Source organism: Oncorhynchus keta, chromosome 4, assembly GCF_023373465.1.
Source record: "Oncorhynchus keta strain PuntledgeMale-10-30-2019 chromosome 4, Oket_V2, whole genome shotgun sequence".
Taxonomy (NCBI): Eukaryota; Metazoa; Chordata; class Actinopteri; order Salmoniformes; family Salmonidae; genus Oncorhynchus; species Oncorhynchus keta.
In genome coordinates this window covers 49,983,208-50,008,211 of record NC_068424.1, presented here as the reverse complement: position 1 = coordinate 50,008,211, position 25,004 = coordinate 49,983,208, and the positions used below count along the sequence as shown (strand labels likewise).

The 25,004-nt window shown below is 42.8% G+C and overlaps 1 protein-coding gene and 1 pseudogene across 2 annotated transcripts; one reads left to right on the top strand and one right to left on the bottom strand.

Annotated features, from left to right (window-relative positions):
- Positions 1-1,754: 1,754 nt before the first annotated feature.
- LOC118384023 (sushi repeat-containing protein SRPX2-like) lies at positions 1,755-10,150 on the top strand (annotated as a pseudogene).
- On the bottom strand, positions 10,039-23,888 carry LOC118376641 (synaptotagmin-like protein 4). 2 transcript variants are annotated; one of them, XM_035763383.2, is made up of 18 exons: positions 23,692-23,816; positions 18,340-18,441; positions 17,680-17,855; positions 17,206-17,421; positions 16,783-16,892; positions 16,380-16,479; positions 16,093-16,248; positions 15,885-15,990; positions 15,601-15,706; positions 15,369-15,466; positions 15,140-15,226; positions 14,548-14,726; positions 12,720-12,822; positions 12,214-12,375; positions 11,969-12,071; positions 11,734-11,860; positions 11,353-11,561; positions 10,039-10,825 (listed from the first exon to the last, which is right to left on the bottom strand). In XM_035763383.2, the coding sequence occupies exons 3-18, from the start codon at positions 17,796-17,798 to the stop codon at positions 10,683-10,685; spliced, it is 2,124 nt and encodes a 707-aa protein (XP_035619276.1). In that variant the 5' UTR covers positions 17,799-17,855; positions 18,340-18,441; positions 23,692-23,816; the 3' UTR covers positions 10,039-10,682. The 2 variants fall into 2 exon arrangements, with proteins under 2 accessions (XP_035619276.1, XP_035619283.1); XM_035763390.2 differs by lacking the exon at positions 18,340-18,441 and having other exon boundaries at positions 23,692-23,888.
- Between the last annotated feature and the right edge of the window lie 1,116 nt (positions 23,889-25,004).

Genomic DNA, 25,004 nt, shown 5'->3' with positions numbered 1-25,004 from the left:
AAAACAAGAAAAATAACGCCTGGGCTATCATGTCTAATGAATACAACACATGAAAGAGTAAACAAAAGGAAGCTACAACAATTTAAGTTAACTCTACTGTCTTTATTGTTGGCTGTTGATTTGTGTACAACCATTTTTCAACAACCATTTCCCATCTAGCTAGTTGGCCATCTACATGTTGCTAGTTATACATGTAGTTATGTCTGTCATATTGAGGTATCAAGCTATAAATGGACGAATCCCCGATTAATCAAATGGATAGGTGTAAGCATCAGCATCTGAGGGTGGCCTGTCAGGCAGTCCAGGATCCAGTTGCAGAGGGAGGTGTTCAGTCCCAGAGTCCTTAGTTTAGTGATGAATGGCACTATGGCTTCAAAGCAGAGCTGTAGTCCATGAACAGCATTGTCATGTAGGTGTTACTTTTATCCAGATGGGAAAGGGCAGTGTGGAGTCCAATAGAGATTTTGCTTCATCTGTGGGGCGGTATTCAAATTGGGGTGGGTCCAGAGTGTCTGGGAATATGGTGTTGATGTGAACCATGACCAGCCTTTCAAAACATTTAATGGCTACAGAAGTGAGTGCTACTGGGCAATAATAATAATAATATAGACAGGTAACGTTGGTGTTCCTGGGCACATGGACAATGGTTTCCTTATTAATATAACTTTTTTTTGGCTATAACTGTTAAACTAGTGATGAGAGAGAGAGAGAGAGAGAGAGAGAGAGAGAGAGAGAGAGAGAGAGAGAGAGAGAGAGAGAGAGAGAGAGAGAGGAGAGAATTTACGTTTTAGTCGTGCTTATGGTCTGGACTAGAGCTCGCCTTACTTTCTTTCTGCGCTGGACTATGGTCAATGGTCTCCACATTGGCTAAAGTCGGTGCCTAGTATCACATTTATCTGAATTATTGCGCGGAAAGACCGTGTTGTCATGTCACGATTCCATATCTTTTTACTATTCCTGGTGACCTTTTATCAAAGAGCTGCTGGGACACAATGAGGGTAAGATCACCCACAGGGCACACACGGGTTTAATCAACATTGTTATCACGTCATTTCAGTTGAACTAACGTAGACTATACCTTAAGTTCACGTCTGTGACCAGTGGGCAGATACATTGCACTTGGACTATTCTGGTTCTTTACTCAAAGATTAAACTTGGCAGTAGCCTTGATGTACAGAATGCATGCAAATGTTATTCTATTCCTCATGCTGAATAAGTAGTTATGATTATATCCGGAGATACTTTGAAACTATACTTTCGTAAACTACTATAAAATCATTATTGCCAGTACAGTCACATGTTAGTCACATGTTCTCCTGTTATTGAACACTTTTCCAACTGAACACTTTTCCAACTGAACACTTTTCCAACTGAACACTTTTCCAACTGAACACTTTTCCAACTGAAATACAAAGGATGCTGATCTGAAATCAACTTCCTAAACCTCAACATGAGAATATATCCATTGAAATGAGTGCAGTGTGGCTGCTGTGAATAGTCGGCTGGTGAAATCCACCCTCTCCAGAATGACTCATTTCTCCTAGTTGGATGTTCTCCCTGCAGTGGTCATTGTATGTCTTTCTTTTAAAGCAACCGCCTCACCGAGAGCAGTGGGAAGTGTTCCTGGCTGGTCTCACTGTGATGCATGCTGTGTCTATCTGCTTTACAACCTGCAGGCGGCCATAGCAGCTGCCTGCATTAGTGTAATAACGTAAAAGAGATATTTGAATATTGATACCACTTGCATGTCTACTATGAGACATGGTACAAAGGATTTCAATCGCTGCTGAAATGTAAAACTGTCTTGAATGCCAAAGAGTCTGTTTATCCTCACTTGGATTTGCAATCACGAGGGAGACTTGGGTGCTAGGAATCTGAGGGCATGTTTATGTGTTATTCAGAGTCGGACTGTAAATAAGGCATTTGATGAAAGGTGTTTGTAAGTAAACATCATTGTACATTTAGCAGCCTATTGCAAGTGCCCAAATTACCATCATTAGAAACGTTGTTGAGATTTGTCACCATGAGTTGAATTTCCATTGGTCTAAATTACACATTGGCTAGCCTCTGTCTACTGGGTAAGCTAGTATCTGGACCACAAGTACTCAGCGGAGAGACAAGGGGGGGGGGGATCTAATCCGGCAGCCCTTTTTCTAAACAGAAGAGTCCCTTTTAATATCCTTCAAGAGATTTGGGTTTATGAAATAAGATAGACCACAGGTGAGGGGGAAGAATGAGTGTGGTAAGGGAGACGTAATGTATGGAAAGTTAGATTCAGCTCCTTGGTTTAAAGCTACAGTGAAAACGACGAGGCAAAAACACTAACTAGTTACAGTAATACGCTCAAAATGAAGGAGAGGGCGTGTTATGATCTCAGTGCACATTCAGTGCAATGTGTGCCCAGTTAAGTCCTTTTCCGACTTTCTTTGCTATCTTATTTTCCTTCCATGTGACGCTAAAACACATTCACGTTGAGTTGAATGAAACTTTAGCAAACCAGAAAGCCTGGCTCTTTTTCAGAGATGTACTAGTTTTCTCTGGACTTCACTTTTGGATCCCAACCAGGTTTTTTTTCCCAACTTCCCTTTATGGAAATGGCTCAGGAAAGGACCAGGATTCAGGCTGTGCGAACCTGCATGACCTTTATTCTACTCTTCATGTTCTACCTCAAAATCATTTCATATGTATCACAAATAAGCTGATAAATACATGTAGGTTAATGTGTGGGAAAGAAAGTACATATCGCCCATAAATACATTAGTAGCTGACAAATAGTTTTCATCTGTTTATGCCTTGTTGCTATGACTGATTTTAGAGCTAATAATAGTGTGTCGTTGGTTTCAGGCTCTGGAACCACAATGCACAGCAGCTACAATGAGGTTGTGCCATAGGAGGAGTACTACACTCCCCAACTGAACTACAGGAGTAACTACGGAGAACCACACAGTCACAACACTAACATTATCAACAACACAGATTTGAAATCTACGTACCCCACATCACTGTTTTGAAATCAGTGTCTCTTGGCATGTCTGTAGCACATTGGTCTTGGCGCTGCGTTCCAGTGTGTGTTTAAACAATATTGTTTTGATGCAGATCTAAGATGGTGTCACTTTCTGACCCTGGCCAATGGGGATGTGACCTGCCACTTCCCCCGAGGAGAGAACTACCGCAGCACCCCAGGCACCCGCTGGGCAGATCCTCGGTGCAGTGCATGCCCAACCGCATCTGGTCTGGGACCAGTCACTGCCGCCGTGAGTACAGGCTGATTATAGACAGATACAGCTGATTGTCTTTTTTTTGTCCATGTCCTCTATTCTTCATTTTTCTTTTAAAGGCCCTGAGTTTTCTTTAGAAAAAACCTTCATAGGAGTAATATACACAGAGTATACAAAACATGAAGGGCCCTGCTCTTCCCATGACAGACTGACCAGGTGAATCCAGGTGCAAGCTATGATCCCTTATTCGTGTCTCTTGTTAAATCCACTTCAGTCAGTGTAGATGAAGGGGAGGGGACAAGTTAAAGAAAGATTTGTAAGCCTTGAGAGAATTGAGACATGGATTGTGTATGTGTGCTATTCAGAGTGTTTGATTTTTTATTGGGCAATTAAAATTTGAAACCAGGTAGGCTAGTTGAGAACAAGTTCTCATTTTGAAACAAGAACTGATAACACTGCTGGGTTTTTCAGACTACAGTTTTCACATGGAGTAAACAAAGAATGGTCCATAACCCAAAGGACATCCAGCCAACTTGACACAACTGTGTGCAAAAGGCATGAGGAGGTCAACATTTTGCCATCATCCCTGTGGAAAATGATCCTACAGGTAGATTCTTGCCCCGATGAACTGAGGCTGTGCAAAAGAGCAGAAAAGTAAATAAATAAAAACAGTATAAAAACAGTATGGGAATGAGGCAGGTGGGGTGAGCTATTTACCTATAGATTATGGAAGTCTTCAGCTAATGTTTGTTATAGCTGATGTTTGCCACTGGTGAGGGAGATAAAAGTCTCAACTTCAGCTCGGTTGCAACACCAGTACCAAACAGAGTACTGGAAGCAACGTCAACACAAGAGGTGTTGGCTTTCAGCTTCAGTGAAATACACCTGCTGAGCGCGTGCACGGGGTAATGCCAAGCGTGACCAGTGAACTGGATAAAGCTTGCCTAGCATGGACTTGTAAATGACCTGGAGCCAGTGGGTCTCGAATATGTAGTGAGGGCCAGCCGACTAGAGCATACAAGTCGCAGTGGTGGGTGGTATAGGTGTCTGGACTGAGTAGAGTGTTGAATCATGATTCAAAACGGATGGCACTGAGGGATGAAGTTTCTGAGTGGGTTTGAAGCCATTTTGTAGATGCCAGGAGAACGGTAGGATAGTCAGTTTTACTGCATAGTGCCAACTGTGAAGGAGTTTGTTGCGGAATGGAGGAATATTTGATTTCTGATTGGAGATGTTTTTGAGTCTGGAATGGTTTGCAGTCTAGCCAGACACCTAGGTACTATAGATGTCCACATATTCAAGGTTGGAACCATCCAGGGTGGTGATGCTTCCATGCTTTGCAGGCAACAGTTTGGTGAAGTCCATTTCCTGTTTTACAGCATGACATGTTGGAGGCACAAAGTAAGTGCTACAGAAATTATTTGTTGAGATAGCACAGTGGAAGAACTTGACTGGCTTGCACAGAGCCCTGACCTCAACCCCAATGAACACATTTGGGATGTATTTTAACGCCCGAGACTGTAAACCAGGCCTGTTTGCACCCCCATCAGTGACCCAGAGGACCTCACTAATGCTCTTGTGGCTGAATGCAAAGCAAGTGAACCAGGCAGCATGTTCCAAACTCTAGTGGAAAGCCTTCCCAGAAGAGTGGAGGCTGTTATAGCATTACCTGGGAGACCAACTCCATATTTAATGCCCATGATTTTGGAATGAGATATTTGACGAGCAGGTGGCCACATACTGTTTTCATTTAGTGTAGGTCATGATATCATTTAGTACCTTGAGTGTGGCTGAAGACACACCTCCAACACACCTTCATTTATTCCATCTCCACAGCGGAAAAAGATAGTGGGTGAATGGTCATGCTGTTTGTCATGCTTAAGTTCAAGGTCACAATATATAGGTAGAAAAGTGCATGAAAAAGGAATTCCCTATAGCGAATCTCAGAGTAGGAGTGTTGATCAAGGATCATGTCCCAATGTCCATATCATCTTAAATCCTAAACTGATGCTAGATCAGCAATTGTTTGTTAACAATTTAGAGATCCTGCTCTGGGTTTCTCCCCAGTCAGGAGGTGTCCAGTCCTCAAAGACATCCCCCTCTCCATGGTTACCTCACCTGTGACTCCCTGACAGGAACAACTACGGGAACTGAGGCTGTTCTGAGGGGGTTATGCCACTCAGTATTAGGAAGGTCTTCCTAATGTTTGTTATACTCAGGGTCTATCTTGTTGACTATGGTGACTCCACAGAGGTTCGTTGCAATGTGCTGCACCTGATCTGGCATGGCACGTACCACTGCACCCAGGGTTATGTGGTGGACTCCAGCTGTGGCTACATCTGTGAGCTGGGGTACCGGATCGAGGGGGACCACTCTCGTACCTGTCTGGATGAGGGGTCCTGGAGTGGGGCAGAGTCCATCTGTGCAGGTATAGCTCATGTGTTTAGTCAGCACGTCCACGTATACTGACATGATTCATGAATGCTTTTTCACTGTGGTGTGAAACCCAGGTGGTGTTTGGTTTGATATGCCTGGAGGTAAGTGAATGGTCAAAGTCAGTGGTAATTAAGTCAGCAGTTTTTTAACATTTTATTTCCATGAGTTAATGAGATGCATGCACCCTGTAAGCACAGCAAAAATGTCTAAAAATATTTGGAATCCAAGCTAATTGTTTTTCCAGTGCCGTTTTGTTTCTAACTTTTATAAGCCCCGGCAGCTCCCATGGGCATGTCTCCCACCCACACAAACACAACACAGACACTCATCTAGTACCGCTCTTTCCACGTTTCATTTCCTTTTTCTGTCTTTGTCTCAAAACCAAGACCAATAGATATTTCTTATCTTCAAAGTTCCCCTCACTCAAAAGATTAATTGATTCAATTGACCCAGACCAACAGAGGATGTTAACATTTAACCCCCGTTGCTTCGGAAACGGCACATGAAACACTGGAGTATGACAGTCCTTACATTTAAAAAATAAAAAAACAATTTAAGATTCCCTCCTTCTTCCCCTGTGCTTTATCAGGAGGTAAATCACGTGGTGTTCTTTGTCTGTTTGCAGTGTAACACTGAGAGGCCAGGGGCCAGATACCAACTTTGAAGAGGGGATGAACATTATCCGGCACACAGCACATGACTTACTGGACAAACAAACAGTGCATTTGGAAAGTATTCAGAACCCTTGACTTTTTCCACATTTTGTTATGTTAGAGCCTTGTTCTAAAATTGATTAAATTGTTATTTTTTTGTCAATCTACACACTATACCCTATAATGACAAAGCAAAAACTGTTTAGACATTTTAGCAAATGTTTTCAAAAACGGAAACACCTTATTTACATAAGTATTCAGACCCTTTACTCACCTTTGGCAGCAATTACAGCCTCGAGTCTTCTTGGGTATGTCTCTACAAGCTTGGCACACCTGGGTTTTGGGAGTTTCTCCCATTCTTCTCTGCAGATCCTCTCAAGCTCTGTCAGGTTGGATGGGGACTGTCGCTGCACAGCTATTTTCAGGTCTCTCCAGAGATGTTCGATCGGGTTCAAGTCCAGGCTCTGGCTAGGCCACTCAAGGACATTCAGAGACTTGTCCTGAAGCTACTCCTGCGTTGTCTTGGTTGTGTGCTTAGGGTCATTGTCCTGTTAGAAGGTGAGCCTTCGCCCCAAGTTGAGGTCCCGAGTGCTCTGGAGCAGGTTTTCCTCAAAGATCTCTCTGTACTTTGCTCTGTTCATCTTTCCCTCGATCCTGACTAGTCTCCCAGTCCCTGCCACTGAAAAACATAGATTATTTAGGTTTAGGTAAGTATTTATGAATCATTAAAAAAAAGGTTTGGAGAGCCTTTACGCACAAAAGGAAATTTCCACATTCTTCAACCCATGGTAAACTTTAAATGAGTCGATTCAGCTATGTCAGCCACACGTTGCTGACAGGTGTATAAAATCGAGCACACATCCATGCAATCTCCATAGACAAACATGGGAAGCAGAATGGCCTTACTGAAGAGCTCAGTGACTTTTAACGTGGCACTATCATAGGATGCCTCGTTTCCAACAAGTCAGTTCATCAAATTTCTACCCTGCTAGAGCTGCCCCGGTCAACTGTAAGTGCTGTTATTGTGATGTGGAAACGTCTAGGAGCAACAACGGCTCAGCCGCAAAGTGGTAGGCCACACAAGCTCACAGAACGGGGCCACTGAAGCGTGTAAAAATCGACTGTCCTCGGTTGCAACACCACTACCAAACTGCCTCTAGAAGCAACGTCAACACAAGAACTGTTCGTCAGCTTCATGAAATGGGTTTTCATGGCCGAGCAGGCTAATGCCAAGCGTTGGCTAGAGTGGTGTAAAGCTTGCCGCCATTGGACTCTGGAGCAGTGGAAACACGTTCTCTGGACTGATGAATCATGATTCACCGTCTGGCACTCCGAGGGATGAATCTGGGTTTGGTGGATGCCAGGAGAACGCTACCTGCCCGACTGCATAGTGCCAACTGTAAAGTTTGGTGGAGGAATAATGGTCTGGGGCTGTTTTTCATGGTTCAGGCTAAGCCCCTTAGTTTCAATGAGGGGAAATCTTAGCGCTGTGCTTCCAACTTTGTGGCAACAGTTTGGTGAAGTCCCTTTCCTGTTTCAGCATGACAATGTTACCATGCACAAAGTAAGGTTCATACAGAAATTATTTGTTGAGATTGGTGTGGAAGAACTTGACTGGCTTGCACAGAGCCCTGACCTCAACCCCAATGAACACATTTGGGATGTATTTTAACGCCGACTGTAAACCAGGCCTATTTGCCCAACATCAGTGCCCGACCTCACTAATGCTCTTGTGGCTGAATGAAAGCAAGTCCCCCACAGCAATGTTCCAAACTCTAGTGGAAAGCCTTCCCAGAAGAGTGGAGGCTGTTATAGCATTACCTGGGCGACCAACTCCATATTTAATGCCCATGATTTTGGAATGAGATATTTGACGAGCAGGTGGCCACATACTTTTGGTCATTTAGTGTAGGTCAAGGTCAGAATACGGTGTATCTGAAGACACACCTCCAACACACCTTCATTTATTCCATCTCCACCCCGGGAAAACAAATAGTGGGTGAATAGCATGCTATTGTCATGCTTAAGTTCAAGGTCACAATACTCATAGGTAGAAAAGTGCATAAAAACGGAATTCCCCTATAGCGTCTCAGAGTAGGAGTGCTGATCAAGGATCATGTCCCTATGTCCATATCATCTTAAATCCTAAACTGATGCTAGATCAGCAATTGCTTTGTTAACAATAGAGATCCTGCTCTCCGTCTCTCCCCAGTCAGGAGGTGTCCAGTCCTCAAGCCCCCTCTCCATGGTTACCTCACCTGTGACTCTGACAGGAACAACTACGGGCGGTGTGCGAGTACCACTGTAACAGGGGCCAGGAGAGGAGGGGGATCTCCAGCCGTGTCTGCCAGTTCGACCACAGCTGGACTGAGGCCCCTGCTGAGTGCGTCCGTTAGTATTGAGAACCAATGACAGAGCATGGCCATCTGGTTTGTTGTCTTCAACTGAACCCATACATGTAAAGTGATTATACCAACAACCATACTGTTTTTGATGGTGTGTGCATGTGTACTGTGAAATAGAGTTTAAAACAGATGTGGATACAGCTTCTGGGCTCCTGGACCGGTTCTACGAGAAGAGGAGGCTTCTGATTGTGTCGGCACCTAACGTAGCCCATGGAGACTACAAGCTCCAGAACCTTATGGTACAGGTGAGTCCGAGACACCGGGATGGTTTGGGTATCATCTGCAAGTCAGGGAATTTCTGCTCTCAACAATGGTAGTTACTACAGGACTTAATAAATAGCTGTTTAGTGAATGAAATATGAGCACCTCGTTTGTATGAATTGTGACCATGCTTTGGGTGTTTTCATGCCGAGAATGCAGATTGTGGTCTGGACATAAGAGGAGTGACAGTGATTGAGCTGCTCGGGTCCCCTCCTCGAGAAGTGGGCCACATCAAGGGACGTCACCTGGACACTGAGGTCATTGAGGGTCTAAGGTAAGGTGACTTCACATAATCAAATTGTATTGTTCACATACATGGTTAGCAGATGTTATTGCGAGTGTAGTGAAATGCTTGTGCTTCTAGTTCCGACAGTGCAGCAATATCTAACAATTTCACAACTACCTAATACACACAAATCTAAGTAAAGGGATGGAATATGAACATGTACATATAAATATGGATGGGCCATGACCGACCAGCATAGACGGTATAAAATACAGTATATACATCTGGGATGAGTAGTGCAAGATATGTAAACATCATTAATAAAGTGACTATTGATCCATTTGTTAAGAGTGTTCAATCATGTTGGCTGCACTGCATCTTCAGGCAATGTAATACACCATCACTGACTTGACACGAAATGGTCATCTCGTACTGTGGTACAGGCAGGCTTTCCGGATCCTACTTCAACATGGTGCTGCTGGACAAGGATGGTTTGGACCACGAGAGATTCCTCACACCCACCACATCCGATGAGCTCTTCTCATACATCGACAATAACCTTTTGGACGAAGAAGAACGGAGGCGGTTGGAGTTCGAGACCTCTGACTAAGAGTGCCCCCTGGTGGCTTGGAGAGGTCAGACACTTTTACAAAGATATCAGCTCAGAGGAAAGCTGGCCCAGAAAAGAGAGAGAAACAAGAAAACAGATAACAGCTCTGCTAGTCAAATGTTTCCATTGGCTGATAAACCTGAAAAACAGGCTAAGATCTCTTCATCTAAAAGTATAGAGATTGTTCTTCTTCACCTTCCATACTGCACAGACGGGTATAACAAACATGGATGGTTAAAGGTTCAGTCACTTCATATTTTTTATTTATTTGGTGAATTAAATATTTGATAGTCATAGGACTCAAAGGAGCATAAAAGTTTAAATAAAATGAGTCTCCTTCACTTTGTGCAACTGGTAATATTTACATACATATTTAAAAATCATATGCACAGTAGTTTTCAATTACCATGAATAATAACCCAAGGTGACATGGACCAAAACTGGTTCAATGCCTTAAGAGTGGAACAGAGATTCTGCCTGAAACTGAAACACCAGCAACCCCCATGAAGCGCCACAGTTAATGAGTGGTTTGCTGAACATGGATAGAATTCAGCTTCGATAAAATGTCAATTAAACAAGAGTTTTTCAATTTGATCACAACTTTGGTTAGTGTCGATTGATCTCAAAAAGTATTTGTATAGTAGACAACCTTACATTTAAAAATATGAAATGATACCTCTATCAAAAACCTCAAGCTATCAGGTGAATTTACACTATGCTTTCAAATCACTTGTTTTAGGCCAATAGTGTCGTAATAGTGCCTGCGGTTAGACAGTCTATTTTTATTTTTTTATAGAATGATGGTGATATAAAGTTGAGGGATTGCCCTGTCTCCATAGCTCTTCTTTCAGGTTACGAGGTAGTGTGGCGTCTTCACTTGCTCTTGCCCATAGAGGAGCGTAATGGAAGAGTGCCCTCTGCACACGAGTCAGGGTATTGCATCATCTTCTGCCACAGAGTCACCTCCTCCCCTGTAGAATCCGCCTCCACTTCCTCCTTCCCAACCTTCAGTGTGGCTGAAAAGAAGGGCACCAGAAAAACAGTGAACTAAAGTAAGTCTGTCCTGTCCTAACTTCGTCCCCAGGCTATTGCGCATATAAGCCTGGGATAATGATTCAAAGTTGGCCTAAGTGGGTGTGACCATTAGGTGTTGTGGGATTGTTTGATAGATTAAGCCAATGCTATCTGCACCGTGAGTTACTCCCGGTCTTTCTGTATTAGCTCAAGTTTGACGCTTTGGTCCACCAGACTTCACACATTTGGACAGAAATGTCAGGGAATGAGATTTATTTTAACAATAGGCCTACTGCTCTTAGTAATTTAAACTGAGGTAGCTTCACCTTACTACCAACTTTAACATTGGAAAAATAGGTGACCTGCAACAGAATAGTAAATCAAACACGTAAAACGGTAGAGCAATACTGCCAATGGATATAAACTGAGACTTCCCCGCCATAAATCAACACGGTGTTGTGTGTCATTAATTGTGGCTTTGCTGAGTCGAAACCCCACCCAGGAAGATAAAAAGGTGTTGTGTCATTACCTGTGCCTGTGCTGAGTCGAACCCCACCCAGGAAGTCATTACTGGACATGGCCTCCCGGTCCCACACTGTCAGCTCTAGCCACATCCCACTTAGCTGGTCTAGGGTCAAGTCTTTGTACACAAATGTGTGGTCGTAGTGAGGGTTCAGAGTTTTCTTCACCACCGGAGTCTTCCTCTTAGTGGACTTGGCCTTCGATGGCAACAAGTACCTAGGTTTAAAAGCATGAGTGAGAAGGATTACATTTTGATGAAGGCTAGGTGGCTGAAAAATGTTCTTAAAATGAGCAGGAGTTGCACAATCTCAAGTGAGGATGATGAAACAAAATGTATCTCTGTTAGAGTGAATGTAGAGAGTTAGTGACATCATGCCACCAAGCTAACCCTTTCACAAAGGAATCCGACGTGTCCCCTGCTTTCATTGCCGTCAGGTTCTTGGCCTCTTTGATCAAGACGTGCAACTCCCCTCCCTGCTCCGTCTTTGTCTTCTTGCCTAGAGAGAGTCTCTTGCCTAGGGGAGATAGTGGTGTCAGACAGCCACTGGTAGGGATTGGTCTGACACAGATAGTGCTGACTGAACTTTTCTGTTAGTTTGTTCTGTCGACACGGGCACTCCTACCTTTGGTCTTTTCAGTGGGTGAATTCTTGGTCGAGACATACTTCAGGGAAATCAACAGTTCTCCTTTGTACTGAGAGAAGGCAGAGGACTGCAGTGGTGACGCCTATAGAGGATAATAGTCAGTAAAACCACTAGACCACAGGGTTGTACTGTAGATTAGAAATACATTTAGTGATTGATGTTTTCTGACCATGTGACCTGACCATGAACAACTGAGCCCTAGTGATGAGACTATTCAGGCTTACTTTTCCCACGAACGCCACACACTCCTCGTGGCCTGCGTCGAGGTTCCTGCAGTCCAGAGGCACCTCCACCTCTCCAAGGAAGGCATTACGGCCCAAGCGGGCATGGTGCCAGACGGAGAGCTGGAGGGAACGATTGAGCACCTGGGAGCGACTGATGGAAAACTGAATGAGGAGAAGAGATTAAGTGAGAGAGTGACACCCTGCGCTCACTGATCCGTCAACTACATCTTAGTAAAGGTTTCCACCCACCCTCTCTGGCATCAGAGTTGCTTGTTCACTATACTCAGAGTTTTAAAAAAAGGGCAGCAACAAAATCAATATTTGTTTGTCTTTCACTAACGGCGATTAACTCTCCTTATCTTGAATGCCAATATCAATCTTACTGCCTACTGAAGGAGGCGGCATTATCAACTTAACAACCGCCCATTGAGTAATAAGGGATGTATACAGGGTTAAAGTTCATCAGTGTTCATCTAATTCTACTGCAGTTCCAGAGAGGCCATCACCTTTAGGGTCTCATTGTAAGTGGGGTCCACTGTGTTATGTTTAATGCTGGTTTTTTTCTTGCCAATGCGAGACTTGTCAGGGAGAAGGTAGCACTTGACATACCTGCAGGACAAAAAAACATGAATATTTTCCTACATGTTAAAGAGTTCAAATGAAGCCATATCCCATCTGGTCCTGCAATACCAATAAACTATACTGAAGAAAAATATAAAAACGCATGTCAAGTGTTTGTCCCATGTTTCATGAGCTGAAATAAAAGATCCCATAAATTGTCCATATGCCCCAAAAAATGTATTTCTCAAATTTTGTGCACAAATTGGTTTACATCTGTGATAGTGAACATTTATCCTTTGCCAAGATAATCAATCCACCTGACAGGTGTGGCATATCAAGAAGCTGATTAAACAGTATGATCATCAGGTGCACCTTGTGCTGGACACTATAAAAGGCCACTAAAATGTGCAGTTGTCACAGGACACAATGACATGCTGACTGCAGAAATGTCCACCAGAGCTGTTGCCAGAGAATTAAATGTTAATTTCTCTACCATAAGCCTCATCCAATGTCATTTTAGAGAATTTGTATGTATGGCATCGTGTGGGAAAGAGGTTTGCTGATGTCAACATTGTGAACAGAGTGCCCCATGGTGGCGGTGAGGTTGTGGTATGGGCAGGCATAAGCTATGGACAAGGACACAATTGCATTTTATTGCACAGAAATACCGTGACGAGTACCTGACGCCCATTGTGAGGCCCATTTCTTTTAAGGTATCTGTGACCAACAGATGCATTTCTGTATTCCCAGTCATGTGAGATCCATAGACTATGGCCTAATTTATTTATTTCAACTGACTGATTTTGTCATATGAACTTTAACTGAGTAAAATCTTTGAAATTGTTGCGTTTCTATTTTTGTTCTGTTATTTAAGTCAAAATATAAAGTGTCTACATTTCCAAACTACAAATGTAGAATTATTTTTCTTCCGTTAAATGTAACCTTTACAATTCTTCCTTTTGGAACTCTGATAATGACCCCTGGGCACATCAAACATTTTGTAAACAGGACAGGGTCTTATCTAAGATGATCTACGTCAGGGATCATCATCTAGATTCAGTTGCGGGACAATTTGTTCTTGAGTGGATGGTCGGAGGGCCGGAACATAAATACAAATAATTTGTAAACGGCAAACTGACCACAAAAAGCCCAAACAGATATGTTTGACTAAAAATCAATTCAAACCTTGCTTACATTTGTATACAATCACATGGTTCTCTCTATTATGTATGGGAATACTTGAACCAATTTCTTCAATTAAAATCACTTGTAGAGGATTTCCTGGTGTTTTTAGTGTTATGTTCAACAGTAAATAAAAGTTGCTCAGAAAATTGGGGGGGGCAAAATAAAACCACATTTGGCCCACGGGCCGCCAGTTGGGAAACCTGATCTACATTATGTCATACAGTAATAACACTGAAGTGTGTGTCTAGAGTGAACAACAGGATTACTGGGAATCATTCTCTACAACGCATCTCGTCTACTGTCATCATAAAAACATGACGAGACTCATTGCAACCTACGGTAGAATAGTGTTGGTCTCACTTGAAGGAGTGTGGGATACTATCACTGTTGGCAATGACATGATGGAATGCATCTGAATAGTGTAAAGCAGCTTCGTTGAAAGAATATTCCAGAGCGGCATCCACCCTGACTTTCATCCACCCAGTGTTTTCAGATGTGGGGATATGAAGGAGAGGAAACATTATTGAGATGCACCCATCATTTCCTACTGAGACAACTGTTAAACCCTAGTCCTGAGGGGACACTCACGGGTTTGAGCGCTGGCGTCTGGCGTCCCCGTGGGCCAACGAGTGACACTCCTTGACGAGGACGGCCAGGCTCTGGGTGGTGTCATCGTAGCTGATAGAGAACACGATGTCCCCGCTCACCTCCACGCTGTCATAATCTCCTGCCTCACTGTAAATACTCATCAGACTGCCCAGTGTACTCTGTGGTGGACACACACACACACACACTTCTGTTAGTAGTTGGTTTAAATGCATTCATATTGACTACAATTCTATAACTTGGAATTCAAAATGAGCTAAAATTGTGACCAGAGAGGTAAATGTAACATATTCAATCAAGTAACATAAACTTCCTGGAAAGCACACAAACGAGGCCTGTGACAATAAATCAGGTCAGTCAAATTTGCATGCCCTGAAGCAACTTTGAGCATGAGCTTTTGTTGCCATGGTAACTTAATTAGGCAGCAGCTCACAACACAAACCAGGATATCCTGAATTGTCTCAAAGTTCTGGTTCAATAAATATCTTGAGGAACTCTAAAAATAGCATCACACACTAACTAGAACCTTTGAAAATAGGATAAGTGAGGATAAGTGAGAATCGCATGCATTTACCTTGGAGCCGTGAAGATTTGAGGTACTTGAGCACACCTTTCTATGGATGCTCACCAAGTTATCAATGTCTTCATCCTCCTCATCATCCTGCAAGCACAGCAAACCATTTAAAATCATGAAAAATACAATGCAACTGCATCTCTCACCGATACTAGCACTATAAGGACGTATTTTGTAGTATAGTGAAGCCTTATGCATTAGTCTGTAATGAGGAAGAGGTACTGCTCACTGGCACATTGAGCCCAGGCACCGACTTGCTCCGGTCACCCATAAAGCCCTCTGATGCTTCAGCCCCCTCCTCACGCAGGTCCAGCACAGACGTGAATTCTGAGTGAAACCCATGGAGACGCATTCAAATGAAGCATGTCTTTGTTAACTCAAGCAGGCCAGATGCCCTTAAAACAAAACTATATTTGAATAGAGTTTGGGAGTCAGGGCTACCGAGGCGACAAGAGTCTCACCGGAGGGTTTCTGAACTCGTCTGACGCTCTTCTTGAACAGGCCGCCATCTTCCAATGCGACAGACCCCGTGCCAGAACTAACACTACTACGACTTACTACGGAGGACTATGGAAAGAGGGGTTACAGTCAGGTGTGACAGTATAATATGTATTGGCTGGAGACATGAGGACTAATACAGGGTTAGGGTCAATTCCATTATTTTTCATGTGGACTTTTCACTTGCCGACTGCACTAAAATGGAACTGACCCCAACACCTGATTGATAGGTAAACGGTCTCCTTACCGTGTCTGCATCCGAGGTGGGGCTGTGGCTACTGACGAGGTCAGCTTTGACTAGACCATTCAAACTGGTCCCTGTTGGACTAGACTGACCTGTGCTCTCCTCCTTCCTGGATCATAAACACCATTCATAATGAGCAGACATCCCAAAAGCAGTTTTGTTAGCATGTAGCGCTAATTCTATAGGCCTATTTGTTTGGATGTAGACTTACCTTGGTAAGAGAGGAGTCCCAAGAGAGGACTCCGTCTCTGTCATGACACTGCTCAGGCTGGCTTTCTCTGCAGGCTCATTGTCCCTGTGCTGCTGTTGCTCCTGCTGCTCCTTGGTCTTAACTCCCACGGATTCTTCGGAGACTTCGTCTAGCAGACTGAGAAGGTTGAAATAACAGTGTCAAAATGTCATATGTTGAATTGAAACTCCATCCACATATTACAGTAACTGCATCACACTATTGATTGTAAAGCATGTGTTGTCACCCCAGATAAAAATAGGACTCACTCGTTGGAGGCTGCTAGGTCCCTCAGTCTGGGTCGGGGAACAGGGGTGGTGGGCTGGCTGGGGTTCAACAGGAGCGCTCCCATGTTCTCCCTCTTCCTCACTAAAACAGAACACCAAGCTTTAGCATGACAGGCAACTGGTAATATGCTGACAGTGGCTTCATTCATTCAGACAGGGATTTCCTTACTGGGAAGTGCCATTGAAAAAAGTGCCATAAACAAAAGCTACGCAGTAACGGAGCTGCTTACATATCAATATTGAAATTGAGTAGAGAAAAATAGGACAAATTGCTATGCTGCCACACCACTGACAATGACATTCCACTCTGCACCAGCAGTGAAAGTCGTTTAGGGTTTCCAATTGAATAGAGCGTTGCCCACAACTTGGTGGTTCCTGGACTCACGTGGGGGCCTCTTTTTGAGGGAAGTCCTCACTATGTCGTGTCCAGGGGTGGTGAAGAAGCGGTTGACTCGCTGGTCATAGAACCAGTCTCCGGTGACCTTCTTTAGATCACTGGAGAAAATAACACCACACATTACCACCACGTTAAAACATCATCAAATATATGGACCACAACTCTAAGGGTGACATGCTGACAGTGCGACAACGTTGTAAAAATAAACACAGAAAAATATATTTTTTACACAAGTTTAGAATGCTTCAGATATGCATAGCGTGCATCCACGAAATGTAAACCCGCTGAAAGTATTATCGTCTCCTCGTGGGCGTTGTACAGTGAGAGTCTTTGACATGAACAAAAACATCACACTTTGCATATAGATACAGCAAACACAGGGATGTACAGTACAGAGAAATAGACTCTTACGCCTCTTTAGCACACACACTGCACACCCAGGATCCATTGGGGCACACTGAGCAGCAGTTGTGGCACACTTGGTGTTTGCATGCCCTACACTGGCTGGAGCCGGCAGATAGTGGACCAAGTGGTTCCTGGCAGCGTCTGCAGCTACGCTCACTGTACTTCCCACTGCTACGCTTGGCGCCCTTCCTCATAATGTCCAGCAGCTCCGTCTTCAGCTTCCTAAAACAACAGGGGGGGTGGCATTGGTTAGACCCTTGCCTATTGGTGTCTGTGTTGACATCTTTGCATAACTGGATGTTGAAAGTCTAGTGACTGCCTCCATCTGCACTCGTGAAATACTGAGTTGAGGTGAATGCTAGATTGCCACCAGCATGCACTGTATCCCTGTCTTTTTAGATCAGATTACGGAAATGAGACAACAGCAGGAGGAAGCCACTTTAGGACTATTGAGACGCAGCTCGGGAGGGGAGTTCTCACCGGACACGGTGCTCTTCAGCCTGCCTCAGTTCCTCGTCCCTCCGCAGCACCTCCAGGATCAACTCCCGCTCCGAGTCAGTCAGGAAGGCCACATTAACCATGTCTGCAGCCTGTGGCATTGCACCTCCGTCCCAGGCTAACCCCTTAGGGATTATAACCCTAGGCCAGACAGGCTCCTGCTTGCCAAAGAAGAGAACAGGGCTGAGTTCAGAAGGCACAAAATGGGAACACGTTTTATCCATCTATAACTTGTCCTTTGTGGTTTCTGCCTGAAAATGCCTTTGTCCTTCTTTACCAAGCACCATACCTTACATTTGAAATCCCTCATGATATCACAGTAAAAACCAGTGTGAAAGTCCTGATCCCAAACATCAGCAGCATTGAAGGTGGAGTAAAGCTGATTGGAGGCTTTTTCCCCAGCTAATGTCCATTTAATGGAGGACCCACTTTCAGTACATGAGCAACGACCTCACATACAGTACAGGCTACTCAGAAAGAGCACAGCATTACAGTGGACCACTGCAGGAGAGAGTGCGCGTTTAAACAATGGGAGGGCTTGCTGTGAGGGGAAAGGACAGAGACAGGTAGAGAGGGGTAGACTGTGCAGGACTAGCAGACATACAGACAAAGGGGACTGTTAGTGGATGGTGTTACCCTTACCTCCTCCACTAGTGAGCCTCCATGCAGAGAGGCTGCTGCCACAGTGTCAGAAGCCTCTCACTCTGCCTTGCTGGAGCTGGCTGGGTAATTAGGAAGATGGAGCTGGCAAGAATGGACAGACCCAGACAACACAGTGACCTAGCTTAGTGCCAACACCCTGAGATGGCCCTGCTGCAGACAAACCAGAGTGAAGGTGGACTAGTGGAACATTTCCAAGACAGACTGACCAGGTAAATCCAGGTGAAAGCTATGATCCTTTATTGATGTAACCTGTTAAATCCCCCTTTTTTTTAAATCAGTAGATACAGGGGAGGGGACAGGTTAAAGAAGGACTTTTAATTAAGTTGAGACATGGAGGGTGAATGGGCGAGACAAAAGATTTAAGTGCCTTTGAAAGGGGTTTAGTAGTAGGTGCCAGACGAACACAGAACTGCAACACTGCAGGGGTTTTCATGCTCAACAGTTTCCCTTATGTCTCAAGTATGGTCCACCACCCAAAGGACATGCATCCAACTTGACACAACTGTGGCAAGCATTGGAGGAATGCCATCACTTTTTATAGTCCATGGCCTGAGGAATTGAGGCTGTTCTGAGGGCAAATGGGGGTGCAACTCAATATTAGGAAGGTATTCCTAATGTTTTGTACACTGTGTAAATCTCACCAGGATGTACAGTACGGTGTCATTTCCACTGGAGTAAACACCAACCTACAACACCTTTAACAAACTAAGCCTATAACGCTGTACTGTATATGCTTACATCATGTAGAGAATCCTTTGCAGGGAAAGAAAACAGCCCTGCCTAAGTGTATCTTGAGCTTTGAGTCAGGTACACAAACATAAATTAACATTTGTTGACATACAGATAGTGATTTTATTTCGACATGTCATCCTATAGTAAATTATAACAGGATGACTTGGGAAAATAGTCTCTACCTAATCTTACTTTGACAGGCGCTGGCACGCATATAGAAGAATAGATAGATGATGACAAATAGGATCCAGGATCCTTGAGGTTTTAAACCCCTTTGACAGGGTGAACGTTTGCTTGAGGGAATTTGAACAGGAAAGCTAAAAACAACACGAGCTCAGCATATCGCAGGGTTCCCACCCTCTAAGGACATAGAGCGGCGGGTGGAGTGCACTGGTTAAACCATTTGTTTAATCCTGACATCAAGCCTGTCATCAGCCATGTTCCAGTTATGAGCTTCAATCTCTAGGTGAATCCAGAACCTCAGAAGACATTGAATAGTCAAGTTGACCGTTTAATTGTTTTTTTTTTTAAAGGCACTTCAATTTTTTTGACAACTCTGAATTTACTGTGAACACACTATATTTTTAAGGCAAGGCAACATTTTTATCTGCTCAGGAATAGTTTCAGTGTGAGCCAGCACATTCGAGAAATAGTGTACAAAAGTATTGTTGACCACATGGTATGGAAAGTGCCAAGAAGAGGACAACAACTGTCCAGGGCAGCAAATATGGATAGCAAGATAGTTAGCAAACCTCAAAAAGCAGTTCAATAACATATACAGTTTCTTCAGAAAGTATTCATACTCCTTGACTTATTCCACATTTAGAGCCAGAATTCAAAATGAATTAAATATATTCATTCTCACCAATACCACACAATACCCCATAACGACAAAGTGAAAACATGTTTTTAGATATTGTTGCCAATTTATTGAGAATGAAATACAGAAATATCTTATTTACATTAGTATTCACACTAGGGCTGACTCCAATTTACTGGTCGATAGGCTGTTGGTCGACCAAGATTTTACACACACAAACACACACCCAGTCAAACGTTTGGACACATCTACTCATTCAAAAGGTTTCTTTATTTTTACTATTTTCTACATTGTAGAATAATAGTGTAGACAAACTATGAAATAACACATATGGAATAATGTAGTAAACAAAAAAAGGGTTTAGATATATTTTATATTCTTCAAAGTAGCCACCCTTTGCCTTGATGACAGCTTTGCACACTCTTGGCATTCTCTCAACCAGCGTCACCTGGAATGCTTTTCCAATTGTCTTGAGGGAATTCCCACATATGCTGAGCACTTGTTGGCTGCTTTTCTTTCACTCTGCGATCCAACTCATCTCAAACCATCTCAATTGGGTTGAGGTAGGGTGATTGTGGAGGCCAGGTCATCTGATGCAGCACTCCATCACTCTCCTTGGCCAAAAAGCCCTTACACAGCCTGGAGGTGTCCGTGTGCTGGGTCATTGTCCTGTTGAAAAATAAATGGTAGTCCCACTAAGCGCAAACCAGATGGGATGGCATATCGCTGCAGAATGCTGTGGTAGCCATGCTGGTTAAGTGTGCCTTGAACTCTAAATAAATCACAGACAGTGTCGCCAGCAAAGCACCATCACACCTCCTCCTCCATGCTTCACGGTGGAAACCACACACGCGGAGAGCATCCAAAATAGAAAACCGCTTGGCATTCAGTCCAAATGCATTCAATCTTGGTTTCATCAGACCACAGAATCTTGTTTCTCATGATCTGAGCGTCCTTTAGGTGCCTTTTGGCAAACGCCAAGCGGGCTTTCATAGGCCTTTTACTGAGGAGTGACTTCCATCTGGCCACTCAACCGTAAAGGCCTGATTGATGGAGTGCTACAGAGATGGTTGTCCTTCTGGAATGTTCTCCCATCTCAACAGAGAAATTCTGGAGCTCTCTCAGAGGGACCATCGGGTTCTCGGTCACCTCCCTGACCAAGGCCCTTCTCCCCCGATTGCTCAGTTTGGCTGGGCGGCAGGCTTTAAAAAGAGTCTTGGTGGTTCCAAACGTTTTCCATTTAAGAATGATGTAGGCCATTTTGTTCTTGGGGACCTTCAATGCTGACAAAATATATAATTGTACCCTTCCCCAGATCTGTGCCTCGTCACAATCCTTTCTCTGAGCTCTACGGACGGCTCTAATTGCTTTGACCTCATGACTTGGTTTTTGCTCTGACATGCACTGTCAACTGTGGGACCTTATATAGACAGGTGTGTGCCTTTCCAAATCATGTGATAAATTCAATTGATTGGACAAGGGGACTCGAATTAACTTGTAGAAACATCTCAAAGATGATCAATGGAAACAGCCAAAGCAAAGCTGGAAAATGTAAGTCCTTGAGTGGCCCATCCAAATCCCAGACATGAATCCCATTGAAAATCTGTGGAAAGACTTGAAGATTGCTGTTCTCCGCCACTCCCCGCCTAGCCTTTATTTATTTTTTATTTAACTAGGCAAGTCAGTTAAGAACAAATTATTATTTACAATGACGGCCTACAGCTTAACAGAGCTTGAGAAAATCTGCAAGGAAGAATGGGAGAAAAAAAACAATTCCAAATGTGAAAAGCTGATACAGACGACTCAAAGCTGCAATTGGCTCCAAAGGTGTTTCTACAAAGTATTGATTAGAGTGAAAATGTCATTTTCAATAAATGTGCAAACATTTCTAAAACATGTTTTCACTTTGTCATTATGGGGTATTTTGTGTAGCTGGGTGAGTGGAAAAAATGATTTAAATCCATTTTGAATTCATGATGTAACACAGCAAAATGTGGAATAAGTCAAGGGGTATGAATACTTTCTAAAGGCACTACAAGTGCTGAGCACTCAGAGCAAAGCACTGACTATAGCTAATGACCCATCCACTATTTCCATTTTGAAAAGCTCCCCTCAGGGAGGAGATATCTAAGAATATCTATAAAAAGTAATTTGACCCAAGTTGTTGATAATGGTCTCAGATCCTGATGTACGTACATATGAATTATTTAATCATGGAGGTGATCAGGTGCCCTTCAGTCTTAATGATGATGTATTTTTTACTAGGAATTCTTGATGTTGATTGTGGCTTTTAGACCAATGTATAGCCGTCTAACGGGAAACTGCACTTGCACTTTTGTAGTTCGTATAGTTTATTATTTTTGAGGATGATGGAGTCCTGATGGCTTTTAATGTCTGTTTTTATGTTGTGAAGCCAAAGACACATTGGGTGGACAATAAAGTTTTTCTAATTCTAATAATGTTGAGTGAGTTTAAGCAGAGAAAAAAAAACTTGATTTCAATTCCATAACCCTCATTACCACAGTGTTTGTGTGCTATGCTGTGTCACTCACGCAGAACTTTGGAGAGAAAACTTTTCCTCATTGTTTTAACGCTTGAGGCCAATTGACTCACATTTGAGAAGTGTACAATGCCTTGTAGGGCAGCTCAGCAGGCAGCTGCCTACTTCAAGGGAATGTGTGTGTCACAGAAACAAAGATGACAGTGCCCTGGGATATTTCTAGAGTCAATAGACACTAAGAAGGAGATCAACAGAAAGAGTGAGGACAAATTGTACGAATACCAACGTTAATAAAAAATAAAAAAAAGTGAATACAGGAAAGAAAACTCCACATAAAGTGCTTTTCCAGGGCATCTTATGTTGTGTTTACAGCCCAATTTTGAAGTTTTTGCCACCAATTGGTATTTTGACCGATCAGATTCTTTGCCAAAATATCAGATTTGGGCTGCCTGTGTAAACATAGTCTCATTGTGGGTATAGGCTATAATAAAAGGAAAGTTAATTCCAATTTAACAATGTATGAGAATAGCATAGTTTAATGTGCAATTTTCTTGACAGTAACTCAATAAGTAATGTAAGTCTAACAGCAAATGTAGGACTATTTCAAAGTATGTCATTTACCTCATTTGCCAAAAGGACTTGACAAAAAAATGCAGTAGGCTACATTTGATTGTTTTGTTGTAGCATACTGTATTTTTTCTAACAGCCCAAATGTAATCAAACAAATCTATTGTAGGCCTAGAGACAATGCATGATGTGTCTGGATTTAATATTGTGTTGGCAACACATCCAGTTAATTGGACATTATTGAAAAAGCGCAGTTGTTTATCAACACACATGATCTGCTGAATAAGAAATGAGCGAGCGCAAATAGAGTTCACAGAAGATTTGTCAGTCTCAAAAAATATATTTTAAACACCTGTCCAGACGATGTTTTAATTCCATTGAGAAAAATCGAAAACTTCACTTCGATTGTGATTCAAATTAATTGACCATACCACTTTCGTTCCCAAATCTTGGGAGGGAGGAGGTGAAAAATAATCAAATGGAATAATACAACTTTCAGAGCAGACTGGTAGCGGACAAAACAAGTGCACGGGTATATCGTTTGTTCGCAACGTCAATGAATCGAGGATCGTAAATCATTCCTAAGTGAGGTTTCCCATATCAGGAAAAGGTATTCAACAATTTACTGTCGTGTAAACATTTTTTGGATTGCAACTGTAATTCAATAAAACCGTTTGAATGAATGTTATAGATCACAACAAACTCAACTTACCGCTCAACCCTTTGCTGCAATGTGTCAGCGTGACTCCCACAGTCTACCTTCCAGTCTCTTTCCTGCACTCTGAAACTGTTGACTTTCAGCGTTGGTTATAATCATCACATCCCGGAAGATATGGAAAATTTGTGACAGCGGTGGGGCGACAAATAGCTTCAGACGTTTTCCGCAGCAGGTGCATTCCCTCTGCTCTATTTCCCTACTTTTCTGAGAAAAAAATACCAGTAGTTTCCACAAGTAAATAACAAAACCCCGTGCAAATAATTTAGTAAAATTAAATAATAATGTGGAGCATTATTCTATTGTGGAAATAATGCAAGAGGCAAAATACACAAATACTTAGCTATTACATTTTTTAAAAATGTTTTAATTTTTGTGTGTAATTGTATACTATATCCCTTATTTGGCCAGATATTTCATCCTATGGTTACAATATTTATAAACAAATGTGTAACAAATGTGTTCCCAGACAGGCACCATGTGGCAAGTCAGTCATTGCATGTGATGACATTTTGTCAAATCAGTTGTAAAACAACTGGTAAAAAACTGCTTCATTTTCACATTGAATAAACCTTTAAAATCATGTTTTACCCAAAATAGCAACATTATTATTACAGTGCATTCAGAAAGTATTCAGACCCCTTCACTTTTTCCATATTTTGTTACGTTACGTTATTCTAAAATGGATTAAATTAAAAATGTTCCTCATCAATCTACACACATTACACTCTAATGACAAAACGAAAACCGGTTTTTAGAAATGTTTGAAAATTAATTAAAATAAAAAACGTATACTTTATATACATAAGTATTCAGACCCTTTGCTATGAGACTCGAAATTGAGCTCAGGTGCATCCTGTTTCCATGGATCATCCTTGAGATGTTTCTACAACTTGATTTGAGTCCATCTGTGGTAAACTCAATTGATTGGACATGATTTGGAAAGGCACACACCTGTCTATATAAAGGTCCCACAGTTGACAGTGCATGTAAGAGCAAAAATCATGCCATGAGGTCGAAGGAATTGTCCGTAGAGCTCCGAGACAGGATTGTGTCGAGGCACAAATCTGGGGAAGGGTACCAAAACATTTCTGCAGCATTGAAGGTCACCAAGAACACAGTGGCCTACATCATTCTTAAATGGAAGAAGTTTGGAACCACCAAGACTCTTCCTAGAACTGGTCACCCAACCAAACTGAGGAATCGGGGGAGAAGGGCCTTGGTCAGGGAGGTGACCAAGAACCCGCTGGTCGCTGACAGAGGTCCTTCTGTGGCTCAGTTGGTAGAGCATGGCGCTTGTAACGCCAGGG